At 39.0% G+C, this 18172-nt stretch overlaps 1 protein-coding gene across 1 annotated transcript; it reads right to left on the bottom strand.

Moving 5' to 3' along the window:
• Window positions 1-2701: 2701 nt before the first annotated feature.
• On the bottom strand, window positions 2702-17931 carry vps37a (VPS37A subunit of ESCRT-I). Its single transcript, XM_038291017.1, has 11 exons — window positions 17486-17931; window positions 14765-14839; window positions 11816-11933; window positions 11258-11361; window positions 10846-11059; window positions 6979-7049; window positions 6753-6880; window positions 6598-6656; window positions 6446-6514; window positions 6218-6361; window positions 2702-4115 (listed from the first exon to the last, which is right to left on the bottom strand). The coding sequence occupies exons 1-11, from the start codon at window positions 17590-17592 to the stop codon at window positions 4035-4037; spliced, it is 1170 nt and encodes a 389-aa protein (XP_038146945.1). The 5' UTR covers window positions 17593-17931; the 3' UTR covers window positions 2702-4034.
• Between the last annotated feature and the right edge of the window lie 241 nt (window positions 17932-18172).

The following is an 18172-nucleotide window of genomic DNA, read 5'->3' as shown; positions in this document are numbered from 1 at the left end:
GGGGAATCCTTTTAACAAACACGGTGTCTTTCACTAAAGTAGTTGCTCAGCTCCTCTTCAATCTGGTGCAGGGGGTGGAAGGAGTCGTCCATGATAAATTTAGGCTTGGACAACACCCTCCTCTCAGCCACTTCCTTCACCGTGTCCAGAGTGCAACTCAAGACAGACGTGGCCTTTTTCACCAGTTTGTTCAGTCTCTTTCTGTCCCACTTTGTGCTGCCAGGGGCCCAGCAGACAATAGAGTAGAGGAGGGCTGATGCCACCACAGAGTCATAGATGGTTTTAAGCTGGGCCCTGCTCTCTCCAAAGGACCTCAGCCTCCTCAGGAGGTGGATGCGGCTCTGGCCTTCTTGTACAGGGTGTCAGTGTTATTAGTCCAGTCCAGTTTATTTTTGATATTAACATCCAGGTATTTGAAGCTCCTCACAGTTTCTTTGTCCTGCCTCTGGATGTTCATGTGGACGTGAGGTGAGGTCTTCTCCTGAAGTTAATCACCATCTCCTTGGTCTTACTGGTGTTAAGACACAGGTCGTTCTTCTCACACCAGTCCACAAAGTGCATGACTGACCGGTACTCCAGCTCGTTCCCCTCAGAAACACAGCGCACAATGGCAGAGTCTTTGAAGAACTTCTAAGGTGGCAGCTGTCCTTGTTATAGCTGAAGTCCGAGGTGTAGATGGTGAAGAGAAATGGAGACAGAACAGTGCCCTGGGGGGCCCTGGTATGCAGACTGCCACCTCTGACTGAAAGCCGTACAGCCGCATGTGCTGAGGGCGGTAAGTGAGGAAGTTGATGGCCCAGGCAGCAAAATGTTTGTCCACTCCAGCATCCTCCAGCTTCTCCCCCGCCGGTCTGATGGTGTTGAAAGCGTTAGAAAAGTCAAAGAACATGAATAACAGCACTCCCGGTAGTCTCCAGGTGGGTGAGCACCCGCTGCAGCAGGTAGATGATGGCAACTCCTTGGCATGTGGAATTTTGGGAACCAATACCACACAGGAGGTCAGGCTGAGGCTCAGGTTATAGATGTAGCTGAGGATCTCACAAAGTTCATCTGCACAGGTTCCTTAGCAGCCTTGGAGGAATCCCTTCATGTCCAGAGGCTTTCCTCTGTTTCAGTCTCCTCAGCTAGCCTCTCACCTGCATTGAAGTGACTGTGAGGGGGAAGGCAGGTCCGAAGGTATGGATGAGTCAGGGTGGATCTCTGGTGAGTTGGGAGGTTGGAGAGGTGAGGAGAGTTGAGGGCAGGGAGGGGTCAGTGTGAGGTGAGTCAAACTGGGTGAAGAATTGTTAACTCGTATGCAAACTTGGTGTCATCGTCTGCAGCCCTGCTGTTCCTCTGCCCAAAGTCTGAGATGCTCTCCACACATCTCTGACATTGTTCTGCGCCAGCTGCCTCTCCATCTTCCTCCCACATTTCAGATGAGCGGATCAAGCACACCAGCCATAAGTGACCCAAATCCAATTTTTTTTTGCCCATATGCGACCTGTATCGGATCTTTTCATGGCAGTCTAAACATCACAGATCGGATTTTTCTCCAATGCGGCCCAGGCCACTTGGCTATGTGGTCCTGAATCCGATACGAATCTGATCTTTTCAAATGCGACCTGTGTCTGAACGGCCAGGTCGCATTCATCCGACCTGAACGCCATCAGTACCCGACAAAGGTCACTATTCTGGGTCTTGCTATGAAGAATTAACAAGAAAAACAACCATGGCAGACAATGATGTGGAGAGCAGTATTTATGTTTAACCATCTTGAAAATATTGTGTTCTTAAGGTTGGGAAAGATCATTAGATGCACTACCATCCATGTTTACTTCCGTAAACACAGAGCACGGTGGCCTGCGATGTCACTGCATCCTCTACTGGCATACGGGACACTTGCATAGGGGGGGTAACGAGGGCCGATCAGCCTCTCACAACCACCTCCCGATCAGGAATCGTGAGATCAGGAGAAAATCAAACATGTTTGCTTTTCAGTCAACCGTCATGGGCAAATCTCTCAGTGCACATGCAAAAACAAGGATTCTTCTTCTTCCTCTCAGATGAAAACACAGAAGCATTTTAGTTAAAATGGAGCTCTTTCTTTAAAATTGACAGGCCGTAGTAGTAACCACGTTTGCCCAGCCATGCCTTTGTTCAAATATGTTGCCGCCTTTTCTTTTTAGGGCTTTAAACACAAAATTGCAAAGGCAGCAAGTTTTAATGTAGTGAGCTTCTTGTTCCTCTTCTACTGGTTTGGCTTCTAGATAGAGGAGTCCCAGTAGTTCCATCTCTTTCCAGGTCCAGTCCGATGTGGCTTTTAGATGTGCAGTCTGAGCAGGTAGATCAGATCAGAGCGTCGGGCTGCACATGCTTCATGAGCTGTGAACTCACACTGTACGACGAAACGCTGCAGTTATTTGGCAGGTTAGTTTTTTGCATCTCTAATTTTCCCTTGCCTACAATAAACATGTATAACGTTGATATTCAATTTGATACAAAAAGGATGGATCAAGTCTTTTGATGTGAAAATGCTGTAAAATCTTCACTAAAATCATGATATTATAAAACACTGGGCATTGCATATTTGAAATCATTGCAGCTTAGGACTTTACATATTAAAACAGGGGGCTGATTGAGACATTTAAGAGAATTCAACTGATTTACATGTAGTCTAAACTTTTTCACAATAGTAAAATGAAACATAACACACACAGGATTTATTCTAAAGGCTTTATTACTCTAACAAATTAAATAAGAACATATGATACAAGGTGTCTTTGATTATAATATAGCCTATTATTAACATTTAAATACAGTATCCGATGCCATGAAGCTTTAAACCTAATATTCCCCAAACTTTCCCATTTCTTTTCAAGCTTTTTTTTATAACTATTTTTTAAGTTCAAATGGTGTAAGGAAACAGTTCAGCTGACATTACTGTGCATATCAGAGCCCAAGCAGTGATCAGTGTGTCTGCACTGACAGAGACGACACACCTAAGGTTGTTGAACTGAAGTAATGTTGTGGCTAAACTACTCAAAGTGCTTTGAATTTTGTGAAATAAAATTAACATGGCTAATGCTGAGGAAATGCTAAAAAGTTATGATTTCTTTACAGCAAGTCTGTGCAAACACACTGATGTTTCTAGGGTTGAATTCTAGAATAAAATCCAATTCCATCACAATGAATTCATTGCTTTCTGCAGTTTTTATATAAAAGAAAGATACTTTTACTTTAAAATTAGAATTATGGTTAGTTAACCAGATGTTGGACAAATGTTCCTGTAATTTTAACATTCCAAAAATCAATATTTCCAATCTGGATATTTACTGGGCAGTTGTGTCAGCGTCTCTGTGTAAAGAAGGAGAGACCGACGAGGATATAAGCACGTGACCAGAAAGTGCACAGTAATAATACTGCTGTTTGAATTGCTCAATATTTGTATCCTGATGATGCCTTAGAAGTTTTACCTTTAAAAAGTGGTAACAGCAAACAATCTGCTATCCGAGTGTTCCTAGCTGAAAATTAAATGCGAAATAAATCCCAGAAATAAAACTATTTTTCATTACTGTCAAAACAAATGGAAAGCTTAAAGAGAAAAAAAAAAAAACATTCCACAACATGTTCAATCATTAGGTGACGTAACTCCTCGTCCTCCCAGTTCTTGCCTCTTTCAGTGGCTTCATTGTCATCATTGTCTGGTTATGTTCTTTCCAAAGTGCCCATCGTTGACTCAGTGTGCTTTCTGCCTCTGTAAAGTCTTTGATTTTATTTTGTTGGCAGCAGTTGGCTGGAAAAAAAAACAAAAAAAACAAACACTGCTCCTAGAAGATCATAAAATAGAACGTCAGGAGCTGAATAAGCAGATGATAAATTTAATGTATCGGACTGTAAAAACAACAGGAAATAAAGTGTTCTTTGCTTCTGCTTAACCGTTTGCTGAGAAATACAGTATGAGGACTCTCTCCATCAGGCAGCAGATGACTGATAATGTTTTTGGGGATTTTTCTGAGCGGCTGCTCTAGTATGAATGTGATGTACCTTGTGTTTTAGTGACTGGGAGGAAAATGACCATGAGTGTTTATAGACTGTTGCAACTTCTCCTCTTTGGCCCTTCTGCTGTGGCAAAGCTGCAAAGCAAAAGAAAAAAAGAAGAAAAAAATTCCCACATTACTCTTCTGTGTTATTACTGTTTTAAAATGTCCCATTGGTCAACTCGTGAATTTCCACTCTTCATTTCATTATGTAAGGAATCTCCCTGCTATGGCTCGGCGATAAACCAGATTTTTACAGTTACCATCAATTACTGTGATAGCCAGTGACAATTTTCCCCATGTAGGTAAAAGAAATACACTTAATTCTGGTGTTTTTCCTGTTTGCTCTGGTGGCTGGTATTTCCTTCCCCTTTAAGACACTGCAGCGTGTGTCTAATCATGTGACTCCATTAGTCAGATGCATAAACAAAGAAAACACAATTTTAGCCTTTCCCCCACTTAGAAATCATGGAGGGGTCTGAAATTGTCATCGCAGGTGGGTGTCCACTGTGAGAGACGTAATCTAAAAAATAAATCGAGAAATCCCCATGTATGATTTTTTAACTATTTATTTGTATGATAACGCTGCAAATGAGTATCTGAAACCCTGAGAAAATCAATGTTAATATGTGGTAGAGTAGCCTTTCTTTGCAATTACCAGAGGTCAAATATTTCCTGTAGTTTTTCACCAGGCTTGCACACACTGCAGGAAGAAGTTTGGCCCACTCCTCCACACAGATCTTCTGTAGATCAGTCAGGTTTCTGGGCTGTCGCTGAGAAACACAGAGTTTGAGCTCCCTCTAAAGATTCTCTACTGGATTTAGGTCTGGAGACTGGCTAGGCCACACCAGAACCTTGATAAGCTTCTTCCAGAGCCACTCCTGGGTTATCCTGGCTGTGGGCTTCGGGTCATTGTGATGCTGGAAGACCCAGCTTCGACCCATCTTCAATGCTCTAACAGAGGGAAGCAGGTTGTTCCACAAAGTCTCGCAATACATGGCCCAAGTCATCCTCTCCTTAATACAGTGCAGTCGCCCTGTCCCATATGTAGAGAAACACCCCCAAAGCATAATCTACCACCCCCATGCTTCACAGTAGGGATGGCACTCATCATTCTTCTTCCAAACACAGTTAGTTGAATTATGACCAAAATATTTTATTTTGGTCTCATCTGACCACATGACTTTCTCTCATGACTCCCATGGATCATCCAAATGGTCATGCAATGCATGATTTCAAACCATGATGTCTTAGTGTATTACCAAGCTCTTTTCAGGTCATTGACCAGCTCCTCCCATGTAGTTCTGGGCTGATTTCCCATCTTTCTTATAGGATCAATGAGACCCCATGAGGTGAGATCTTGCACGGAGCCCCAGTATGAGGGAAATTAATGGTCATATTTACCTTCTGCCATTTTCTACTGATTGCTCCAAAAGAGGACTTTTTTTCAACGAGCTGCTTGGAAATTTCCTCGTAGCCCTTTCCAAACTTTTCAATTTTGCTTCTAGTGTCTTTGGACAGCTCTTTGGTCTTGGCCAAGTTAGAAGCTGGATTCTTACTGACTTTATGAGCAGGTGTCTTTACACAGCTAACGACCACAAACAGTTGCATCTAATTTAGGATAATAAAAGGAGTGGAGGTGGACTTTTTGAAGGCAGACCAACAGGCTTCAGGCTCAGAATTCTAGCTTACAGACAGGTGTTCAAATACTTATCTGGAGCTGTAAAATACAAATAAATAGTTTTTCTTTTTTAAATCATACTTTGTGATTTCTGATTTTTTTTTTATACTATGTCTCTCACAGTGAAAATGCACCTATGATGACAATTTCACACCCCTCTGTGATTCCTAAGTGGAAGAACTTGCAAAATAGTAGTGTGCTCAAATACTTCAATCAATGCACAGTATTCGTATGAACATAAAAATGGATCCTTCAGATAAAGTTGCTGCAGTCTGCGGAACAGCATCAGAAAACTACCATACTTTATAACCATCACTGCTCTCTACAAGCTCAGTTAATTACATCTCTGATGTTAATTGGGTGGGATTTTTTGTTCTCATGAATATTTTTTTTACATTTTTCACTTCATCCTGGTCATTTGAACATTTCATTTGATCCACGTATGCAGTTTTATAGCTGAAGACTTTACAGACTGTATATAAACGCTGGTTAAATCAAAAATCGATGCTTCTCTCACCGTTCTCTTCTCCATGAAGCTAGTTAAAAATTCATCGATATCAATGCGCCCCTCAAGGAAGTTTTCAGCCGTCTCCTCCGACTCCTCCTCTGCCTGGTGGGCGGCGACTTTTAACCGAGCCTGCAGGGTGCTTAGACTGCAACTCTGGTGAAATGTAAAAATGAAGAGATCATCTCAAAAGTCATCAATGCACTCTATAATATAACAGAAACATGCACTGGTTTTTACCTCACTGAGTTCATGCTGTCTCTGCATCTTTGTCTCAAAGGCCGACTTCATCTGTGTCAGCTGTTCAAACTGTGCAAAAGAGACAGAAAACCCAATTAGCAGTGATGAGAACCTGTCCGCAGTGCATGTGCGAGCATGAGAGAAACACTAACCTTGTAAAGCATCTCTTGTCTTTTTCCTTCTAGCTGTGGCTCCATGTGGAGGTTCTTTTCTGCAAAATGTATGAATTTTCATAAAACTTCACTAAACTACAGTCCCTTCATCAAAGAATGGAAACAGAACAACAAAAAACAGTAAAGTAGCTTACTAGCCATCTCCACTATACTGTTGACCAGTTCCTCTTTATCACTGGTGACTTGCTTGAGTTGTGGCAAACTCACAAAGAACTCCAGCAGCACATCCTCATTTTCAGACATATCTGACAACTGTGTCAGACTGATGATAGGATGAAAAGATAATTAAAAAAAGCTACTAAGGCAGAAAAACAATTAACTGTTGACTAAATCTAAAAAAAAAGTTCCAGAATACTTTACGTTTTGTCACCAAGTTCAGGAAAAGACTCAGGAATCTCAGGCATCTTGTACATGTGTCCGTTCAGCCCCGCCTGAAAAAGAACAGTTTAGGATATTTTGTCTTTAGTGTCAGGATTCATACATTCTACATAAACTATGTGTTTAAATTATTTAACTTTTAAATGCCTTTTTGCAAAGTAAAAAAAAACATATAAGGAATATTACGTTACGGACCAACACAAAGTGGTCCATCGCTGTATAATGGGAGGTTATGTAATCAAACAGTTTAAAGGTGTTTTACACAAAAGAATCTGAAAAGTGTGGAGCGTTAATCTCTTGTGAGCCAATACATCCAACTTAAAGCATACATTGTAGCTCTGGTTTCAAAGCAGTGAGGTTGAATATTCATCCTGAGGGCCATTATTGGCCCCTGGACTGATACTGAGCAACAACCAAGTATTAATACAAAGTTGGACAGTCAGCAAAGAAGACTGATTGTAAGGAGACTATTATTAGAGCAACATTTTTACAGACTAATTAAAATAGTCTTTTAAAGGTAATATTAGACAAAGTCATTGTCGTTAAGGGAAAATACACTTTATTTAAGTATTCTTTCAAAGCAGATAGGACCCTATCAGTCCAAAGACCTGGTGCTGCAAGTAACGTTTATTTTGTAAATTGATTAATCCGTCGGTTATTTTATACTCAAAAAGAACTTTTTATGAAATCAAACCAGATGAAACCAAAACTTTTCCACTTGAGGAGTTCTGGAAAGAGCATACTGACAGACGAAAAAGTTTGTTTTATTTTAAATGCTAAATGTTTATATATACCACATTTTTCGGACTATAAGCCGCTACTATTTGCAAAAGTTTTTTACCCTGCATTTTATAGTCCGGTGTGACTTTTCTATGGATTTATCATGATTTTTGTGATATCGTAGGAGGATTTGTTTTGGTTTGCTCCGCTGTTGTATGGCACTACTTTGACTGGCAGAAGGGAAAGTGATCAGAAACACAGTATAGATGGAAAAGAGCGGTATGTTGGTCACATGTCCGTCTGCCAGGCAAAGTAGTGCCGTATGATTTGGCGCAAAAAAGAAACGGGATAAGCAAGAGCAAGACAAGTATTGCAGGAGCAAAGGAGGCTTTCATTCACAAACCCTCATTATGGCAAACAAAAGAAATATATATAATGCAGCTTTTAAATTAAAGGCAGTCGATGTGGCGCTCAGTGAGGGAACTAGAGCTGCTTCATGTAACCTTGGTATAAACCAATCAATGGTGAGATGTTAGAGAGGCCAGCATGCTCAGCCCAAAAAGATGAAAACAAGTTTTTAGAGGTAATAAAAGCAGATAGCCCTAACTTGAAGACTTAATTTAAGACTGGGTGAACACACAGAGAGCAAATAGGCGAGGTGTTGCAACTGTGCAGATCTGACTGAGAGCCAAAACAGTCACCACTAAAATGAAGATTGTAAATTTCAGAGGTGGACCATCGAGCCACAGATCAATGAAGCGAAAAGTTTTGTCCAAGTGTGCCAGTGGATTCTGACAGCGTGGAGAAGTGTCTAAACATCCACAATCACTAAAGTATTATGAAGGGCTGGACTGCTGCGTGATGAAGAGGAGGACACCACCACGGCCCTTCAAAGGGTGTTTGATTCTTACACTGACAATGAAGAGTTCTTTGGTTTTGAAAGCGACAGGGAAGGAGAGAAGCGGAGAGTGGATGAAGAAAGCTGACCTGTGCCTGTTAGTTTCCAACAATGAAGAAGAGGACTTTGATGAATTTAGTTGGCAGGAAGAAGACAATGCCGATGGTGACGAATTACCGACTTTTCTTCTTGTTAAAGCGTAAGCTGCAACTTAGCCCAAAAGGCCAAATCTATTTTATCTAGTGTGCTGTATGTTATTTTTATACAGTACATTTGTTACTCCTGAAAACAGCACAGTAAATGTTTCACTTGTAATTACTGGTAGTTGTACATATATGTAAAAAGTTATGCAAATATGTGGCGGTAGCTTGTTTTTCAAACAGTTAATAAAAGGCATGTGTTCTCAAACAGCCATTTTGTTCCTGAATATCTCCTTTGTGCATATTCTCTTACATAATTAAACATGAAAACATCTGCAGCGTTTAGTCAGTCACGGCTAATGTATGAACAAAACAGGATTTTCCACAAATTTAAGCTTGTGCGTCTAATATTCAGCTGCGTTTTGTAGTCAAGAAAATACGGACCATATATACATACATGCATTTTGCTCTGTCAGCAAAAGGCCTGTTTCAGAATCTCTATACTCCAGTTAATGATTAATCGTTTACTACATTTCAATAATCGATTTATCCTATTAGTCGTTTCAGGCCTTCAAAGACCCTTTGAGAATTGCATATTTTATGCATTTGTTTAGTAATATAAACATGCTAAACCCTAGCCATGTTTGCATGAATGTTATGACACATCCCTCTCCTACAGGAATCTGACATTTTATTTGTTAAATCCAAACATTGGATAGAAAATTTTTCTTGGGCCTGAAAGTAGTGATAAAAAGTTTGGACACCACTGCTTTACACTATGTAGGGAGCTGTAGTTCACTAGAGGGTAAACCTCTACCCAACAGCTTCTCATTCCTTTTCTCCTTGTAACTTACCCCCAGCCATCTCCCCAACAATTCAATTAGATAAAGACATGTTTTAGGGTAATGTAGATACAATTATGTGAATAAATGTTTTTCATATTTGTTACACAAATTACACAAAGAATGCAGTGATAGGATTTCCACTGCATCTAAACCAAATATACGGAGCATGGTAATATAAAACCAGAGCTCTCTGGTTTAATCATTGAAGGTCGGGCTCCTAGAGAGCAAAACTTCTGCTATATTGACAAACATAATCAAATTATGTTTATAAGTCAAGCCGGTGCCATGGAGACCAACCAGAAAATCCAGTCAAAGCAGCATCTAATTTGCCTAACCAGCAAAGAAAAAACAAAACTAACTTATCTGCTATATGGATACATTATTGAAGACACTACTATTATAATAGGTCAACCTGGAATAAATAAAATATTTACTAGAATTTCACCATCCTTTAGATAACGAACAAGTTGTATCTTTAGCTTTAACTCTAGTGTTACAGCTATAAATACTTTACTTCCTTGTTTAAAAAAACAATATCGTCCCTTGTCACTATGCGGTCTGTAACGGATGTAGGATCCATACCATCAGCATAGCTGCGCATGATTAAGCAGATATTCATCTAGGTCACTATAAATAATGGTATTAAAAGTACTTATTTCTATCCTTAAATTAGCAAAGAAAGTCAACTACATCTTTAAAAAAACATTCAATTACTTTTCTAAGACAATTGGATCATTTTTAGATACCTTCCATTAATCTGCTTGTCTGACATCACTGGACATGCACAGAACAGTCCCACAAAGTAAGAATAAACGTGTGTATCTGCATTTTAGTTGTTTTCTTTCTCTAGATTATGCACTATATACCATATGTTTAAAACAAAAAGCAAAAATACAAATCAAAAAGACTAAATTTATATATAAATCCAAAGCCGTAAAAGTTAACTCCAGGAAGTAGCGTCGGATCCCATTTCCGGGACAGACCAGACACAAACAAGTGGTTAAACAGAAAGGATTTTAATATATTTATTTTCTCCAAATAATAAATGATTTACCTTCTAAACATTGTAGTTAATTACGCTGAGAATTTTTTTTAGACAGAAAAGAATCATTTCAATCTTTTTTATGTAGTAAAATTGAGAGCGACACGGCTGTACATCTGGTTACGCATGCACAAACGAGCTGATGGTACGGAACGGGTAATGAGAACCCTCTACCAATGTGAAAACCTCCTAATGGGTGTGTACCTGTGAGTCTCCAGTTGGTACAGGTAGAGGTAACTCCGTTATCAATCCGTATGGGGCTGGAGCTCGAGGTACACCATGAACCATATCCACCGCTGGATGAGGCATCGGGGCTTGAGATGGAGCTGGACCAGGTCCAGGAGAGGGAGTCTGGCTGGGACCCACATGACGAGGACCATAATGAAAAGCCTGGGAAGGGTAAGGAGGCTTGTACATGCTGCAACCAGGAAAGAGGGAGAACATCATAAATAAAACACTTCCAAAAAATCCATTAAATATCATGAAAGGTCAGTGAAATTCTAACCAGATACCAAACTAGTATCAGAGTTACTTCTTGGAACAGTTTGTGAATCAGATCAGTGTCACAGATCACCTGCAGTCCAATGAAATGAAAGGGAAGCAAAGGGAAACTCACTATGGAAAGCCTGTGGGGCCAGCAGACATTAAGACAGGAGGACTTTTCCAGAACTCGTCGAGTAGACTCTGGATGACTTTACCCAGATCTGAGTGCATACTGAACTATAACACACAAAACAAAGAGAAATACAGTCAGACTTTTCCAATAAAAATAGGAAAACAACCTCTTTGGTATAAAAAGTGTTTATAGAAGTTACATTGTTTTACCCGGGAAACAAAAAAACATTAAATGGAAGTGAGATGTGAGGTACTTAGATGTAGAATGAGGGCAAACAGAGATAACAGTATATACTTCACATTTTTACTTTCTGTTCCCATTAAGTGTCCATCTGACTAAAGCCTTAAACTCATTTCAGTTTCAGTTTTATTAAGATATATTTCATTAACCTGTTTGTCTGGTTTTACGTGTTGATTCATGCACCTGTAATCAGAAATACATTTTGCATACATCCAACCATCCACCTAGCACACCTAAAAAATACTTTCAGAATGTTCAGAAAAAAGTCATTTTGCAAATCTAAAAGAAAACATCGTTTTATGAGAGGCTGCTACTTACATTAGTGATGAGGGGGCTGGTGATCACTGTGCCATTATTGCTGTCTATTAAATGATGACCAACTGGGGGGTAGACACTAACCACCGGCTTCTCCTGAGGGAACTGAGGAGGCAGCAAACTGAGGACAAAAGCAAGCAGGGTTAGTATTACATGCCCCGAATTATGAAGCCATACCTCTGTAAGTAGTTTCCAAACAAGCAAACTATTAGATATCTTACAATATTTGAAATACTGCATGCATTTCAGAAATGAAAATGTAACAAAGAATATTGAATATTTAGATTATAAAGCTTAACATTAATGTGTTTACATTAGACATGCACCAGTAAGTGGCGATCGTAGATCACCGATCACAGCATCAAATGCATAAATTCAGAGTACATGAACCAGCAGTTGATGTACCCTGACATTCTATTATTAGGAATCAAAATTATAGTAGAGAAACTATCATGAATAGACCATAGTTTTAGGGAAGGAAACTGTAGAGACTAGCTTTTAAAAAACAAATTGTTGACAAGGGATGAAGAGAGGGAATGTTCTTAAAGGGGTCATAGAATGCAAAGCTGAGTTTCCATTGTCATAGATGAATAACAATAGTCCAGTGGATGAAATTGACGTACAGAGAAGTTTAAACCCCATCAACACCTCCTTTCTCAGCAAATCTCACAATTCTAAACTTCCACCATAAAACGGGTGAATTCAAACGAAGCCACAAATTGACATAAAATCGGGGATGTTGCTTTATTTAGTTCTGGCCTTTACTTTTGTCTTGCCCTGAAATTGACATACAGACCAGACCACTGGTTCACTGACCAAGTGGGCCTTTCAACTAGGGGGGGTGGGGGTGGGGCAGCATTCTGAAGTGTCGACTGCTGGGCCGCCAACTGGAACAGACCTCAGCAGAGAGCCATGAGCCGCCCGTCCTCCGCCAGAAGAGGGGGGCTGGGGAACGGTAACAGACATCCCAAGTCTCCGGGAGTCTCCTTGACATAGATAGTTGTTCATGGATGCACTTTAGTCAACCAAAATCCCGGACGATTTAGAAATTCCCCCCGGAACTTTTTTTAGGTATGTAAAGAAGGACATGTCCTGGAAAAAGGGGACGTCTGGTCACCCTACCATATCAACAATCTTGATGTTTCAGTGAGTGAGGGCTTGTTGCTATGATGCGTCTTTGCTCAGCAGCTTCACTCGTTGTAAAACAACCAATAAGCGTACAGCTCATCTAAATATTCATCAGCATACCACAAAAGGAAGAAAACTTGTTGTTTCATTCTCTTAACCAGGCTGCATTAGGGCTCATAGAACAGCAAATATGCCATTTTCAGCCCAACCAATGTTACGCATCCTAATCAGAGACCTTAAGGACCAGCACCAAACACACTATATAATCATTCTATGACCCCTTTAAGAAGTTAGTAGGTGCCTTTTTAAAAAGCCATTTTAATTTGCAATTAAAATTTCAATTTTAATCAATTCATTTCAAACAGAGAAAGAAAAAACAAAAATATTATACATTGGGGACATGGTGTCATTCTGTCCAAATACTGCTGTCCTACTCCTGCCCATCATCTTCCCTCCATGTTCCTTCAGTTCTCCGCAGTTAGCCTAGCTAGCCTGTGTCAGCTGTAGTCTCTCCCCATCCTGGCATTGTTTCCGCAGTGCTTCTCCGCTCTTGAACAGCCTTATCTTCTCGCCGCGGTGCTCTGTCTGCCCAACGGGCTCCTCCGATCTCCTGCTGTGGTTCCTTAGCTCCAGAGGGTGGCACAGCTAGCCCCCCTTATCCCGGTTATGGTACCCTCTCCCAGTGTTCTCACACTGATTCCCATCTGCTTCTGTCTCAGCTCAGGGCAAGAAGCTCCTCCATTCAAAGCTATGTCCCCCCCACATACTAGAACACGCAACTCAGAGCAGAGCGGACTACGCCATTTTGTTCAATACATTTTGGACTTCAACCTAACTACCTCATGTTTCATTCACCTGTTAATAAACTATTTTATTATTGTAGCTTTCAAAGTAGCCTGCTAGGTTTAGCAATACTAACCATACAAGTGCTAGCATTTTATTTTTATGCTAAAAAAAGAATTATTCACAATAATGTTGTGAAGAATTCTGGCTATGGCCAAACCTGATGAGCGTACACGAAGAGGAGGAAGGTCAAAGATGAAGGCACCTGATCGTTTTTTTTTTCCATGTGGACCAAATGGCAGGGATTGGTCAGAATCTTTACTGGCTTGCAGCTCTCACAGATGCCTGAGGTTTTTATTCCCTTTCTTTTTTCTGAATACATAAAGTATTGACCACTCTCAGGGTGGAAGGACTATTTTACTCATAACAAAACAAGAATAACCAAACATGAGAGTAATGAGAGTAAGGTTTAAAACCTTGAGTATTTTGTTAAAAAAGAGGCACCTCATGTTATTTTTTTAACCCTGTACCAGTTTTCTGAAATATTGTTTTGATGCTACACAACGACAATACTAAGCTTCACTTCATAGCGCCCTTAGATCTGCATTACTGTTATATTTTTTGAAAAGCTGACGAGGGTTTGGGATATGACCAACTAGATTTAGAAATCACCTGGGGCAGCACAGACAGCGGCTTGTCTTTGTGAGTTTATGCCAGAACTGTTCTGAAAAAAAGAAGCTCAAAGTCCAAGAGTAGTCTTTATCTGTTATATAATCTACAGTGGAAAATAAGTATTTGGTCAATAACTAAAGTTCAACTAAACACTGTGTAACATAACCTTTGTTGGCAATGACAGAGGTCAAACGTTTCATGTAAGTCTTCACCAGGTTTGCACACACTGTAGCTGGTATTTTGGCCCATTCCTCCATGCAGATTTCCTCAGAGCAGTGATGTTTCAGGGCTGTCGCTGGGCAATACGGACTTTCAACTCGGTGTTGAAAGTCTGTGTTAACAGTCAATCAAAACCTAAGATATACTCACATGTTAACACTAATGGTGGAGTTGTTGACTGTAAATGGTAATCTGTATTCAACATCTTTCTGGATTTCTGTAAGGCTGTGGAAAAAGAGAAGAAAAAAAAACAATCATTGAGCATTAAACTAGGAAAAAATGTGGGATTTAAAAAAAACAAAAAAGTTTATGAAAAATAAAGACAGTTTTTCCCCCCTTATTTTAATAGATTTTAATATTTCAAGAATACATCAAAGACAAAAAAGGCCTGACGTTTCTTTAATAGTGATAGCAGCTTTTTAATGTAATACTTTATATTAATGTAGTTTTTACTACAGTCAAAGTTAGTTAAGAGAAAAATGCCCATTTCAATCTCTGTTTAACTGATTGTAAGCTGCAGTGAAATCTGTGAAGAAAATGTCTTAAGATGTCCAAGAGGAAGTTATTTCTGTAATACCATAAAAAAGCAGGACATACTGTGCTACTTAGGATATATAGGATATATAAAATTGATAATAAAAAACATAAATGTAGACTGCATGGCATTTTTTGTTTTGAAACCTCCAGAATACATAACAATAGACTTTTACCTTAGATTTTGAACTAAAGAACAAATGTATCAAAAAATGTGAAATTTTAGGCTTTTCTTTAAGTTTTCATTATCTGATGTCCTTTCCTATCTAACAATCATTCAAGTTCAAACTAAATTGACTTAAAGAAGGGACTCTGCCTTTTCTGTAGCTCGTTCCAAACTGAAGTGATTTTCTGCGACATATCAGGCAGGTTCCTCTATGATAATTTTCAAATCTCTTAAAAACTCATCTATTCTCTTTCACTTTTAACATTTAAAAGAATGTTGGCATTTGTTGATTTTTCTTAACGTTTCTATGTTTATCATGCTTTTTTTTTAAACTGAATATATTGGTATTTAAAGTTTTAATAACACTTTTAGTAGGCAGGATTTCTTTTTATGCCCAAAACAAAACAAAAATAAACTTTTTACTGATGAAATAATAAAATGTTAATCTGACTAAATTAATTAAAAAGGAACAATGGTGGTTGGTGCTTGATTGAAACCAAATTTTCTATTCCATTAATGTGCAACAGCTTATACTTATACTGACTTATAAAGTAAAAACCTTTGGTATTTAGTGAATCAAATTGTGTTGGAAATCACATGCAGTTTGCCTTAAATGATTCCTTTCTTTTTCTAAAACAACCGTGTAATTTCATTTTATGTTGGATCTTTCCCATACATATGAAACTATACCTTGACATCAGGATGTTAAATGCAGAATCTAGAGCAAATTATATCCATATTAGCTTTTTTTTCACTGTCCTGTCTGGCGATGTGGCAATAAGAATAACTGTCTTGTTGCCAAAAAGAGTCCAACAAATTTTGCTTTCACAAATGGAGCAGTACGGCTATCACTATAGTGTTCCTCTTGATTTATGCATATCAATAGCTTTATTATAATTCATGCAGGGAGTTTTACAGATTTTATGGACACTGCATTGTAAGTAGAACAGGAAAGGAAAAACAGAAAAATAAGGAGAAAAGATTGAAGAAAGAGGAGATAAAAGGGGAGATATAATATATCTCCAGTCTGCTTCATCACCTGCAAAGAAATGTAAAAAGAACAGCACAACCAACAGATATAGTATAAGAGATACAATAAAGTAACACCTTGATACTATCGCTGGAGTATAAGTTGTAATATTTAATCTGACATGTATAATGTAGTAGCTGAAGATAAGAATATGGGTTTTCTGTATGGAAGTGAATCTCTAAGTACCTGGAACCAAGCATCTGTAGTTGTTTGTGAGAGTGTGAATGTTAAGTTTAGCCAAAGGAAAAATGCTCAATGATGGTTGTGAAGACCCGTAGACGCGCCCCTCCAAAGCACAGAGGCAAACGCTGGGGGACCCAAAGCCCCAGACGCTCAAAGGAACCCCAAGAGCAGAGGTGCCCAGGAGAGCCCAATAATGCTGATGCTTTTAAAATGTATATGCCTTTTTATGTTTTAGCCAATGAATGGAAGATCTGCAAACAATAATATTAGATGTTAGAGGCTGTTTTACTTCTTGGCAGGACTCCTCTTGTGAGCTGTTTTTTTTTTTTTTTTTAGCCATTTAGAGATGTATTGTAGCCATTTGCTACGAAGTAACCATAGAAGTTGACCAGATCTTTTTTTTTTTTTTAACAGTGTCCTGTCTGTCACTCTCTAACTCCTAGTAAACAAAAGCTAATACTTTAATCTCCGCCACTAACAAGCTCATCCTAAAACTACAAGCGTGACACCCTCAGGGTGATCACAGGACATGGTCAGCAAGCTACAACTTGTACAATCAAACTGGAATTATACACTGTAGCTGCCACGGATTGATCTTATTAGCTTCAAAGCTAACAAAGCTGAAACTAACACTAACACTAGCTGCTTTATAACTACGTTGGCTGTGAGGCTAAACGACGTTATCATACCGTAATTCACTATGATGTAACTTCATAAATACAACAGCATCGATTAAAACACATATTTAAACCGAGGTTTTGTTTATATTGAACTTAATAAGAAATGCGGTCAGGTGGCTAGCTAGCTGAACAGTTTTTGTGGCATTTAATTCCCCTTTCTACCCATGCTGATAATAAAAAATCCTATAACCGTGATAACTATAGTTAATTTGTTGATTAGGATGATTTTGTGAAAGGCCAGAGTTGGGTTTGGAGTGACCGAACATGGTTGATGTTACCTGGGGTGAGCAGCTTTGAGGGACTCGATCTGCCGCTGTCTCTGCTGCTGGAGGCTGTTCAGGGCAGGGAGAGCTCCGGAGCCTTTAGATGAAAAAAACCAGCTCATTATCCCCGGGAGAAACACCCGACTGAGTGAAAAGGCCGATAAATAAATAGGTGAAGGATATAGTGGGCATTAGCGGCATAAGGTGTGGAGATTTGTGTTGCTAACCGCTGTTAGCTGGCTAACCAAACAATCCCGTTTCCTCTCTGTAGAAAATAGGATTTGCATTTACGTTACAAAGTAATGTCTACAAATGATAGAACAATAACAAAACGTTGGCTTCTTTTCTTAATTCGAAGGTTCCTAAGCTATTTTTGAGCTGTCATTAATATACACGAAGCAAAAATAAGGAGACAACAACCCAACTATTAACGGCTTGGTCAACTTATTTACCTATAACAATACGTATGATACGTAAAACGCAACTTCCTGTTATAATCGGATTTCAAAATAAATGTGTGGATATCAAACTAAACAGAGGCCCGCCTTACAAAATAAAGTCCCTTTATTTATATTACACCATATATATATATATATATATATATATATATATATATATATATATATATATATATATATATATATATATATATATATATATATATATATATATATATATATATATATATATATATATATATAT

This window comes from Cyprinodon tularosa, unplaced genomic scaffold (assembly GCF_016077235.1).
Source record: "Cyprinodon tularosa strain WSP-4 unplaced genomic scaffold, ASM1607723v1 ctg108, whole genome shotgun sequence".
NCBI lineage: Eukaryota > Metazoa > Chordata > Actinopteri > Cyprinodontiformes > Cyprinodontidae > Cyprinodon > Cyprinodon tularosa.
This window is presented reverse-complemented; position numbering and strand designations above follow the sequence as displayed.

Coding starts and splice junctions, on each gene's coding strand:
- vps37a (XM_038291017.1), bottom strand. CDS start 17,592: ATGAGCTGGTTTTTTTCATCTAAAGGCTCCGGAGCTCTCCCTGCCCTG. Junction 14,840..17,485: donor CTCAAAGCTGCTCACCCCAG/GTAACATCAACC, acceptor CTTTTTCCACAG/CCTTACAGAAATCCAGAAAG. Junction 6,657..6,752: donor CAGTATAGTGGAGATGGCTA/GTAAGCTACTTT, acceptor TACATTTTGCAG/AAAAGAACCTCCACATGGAG.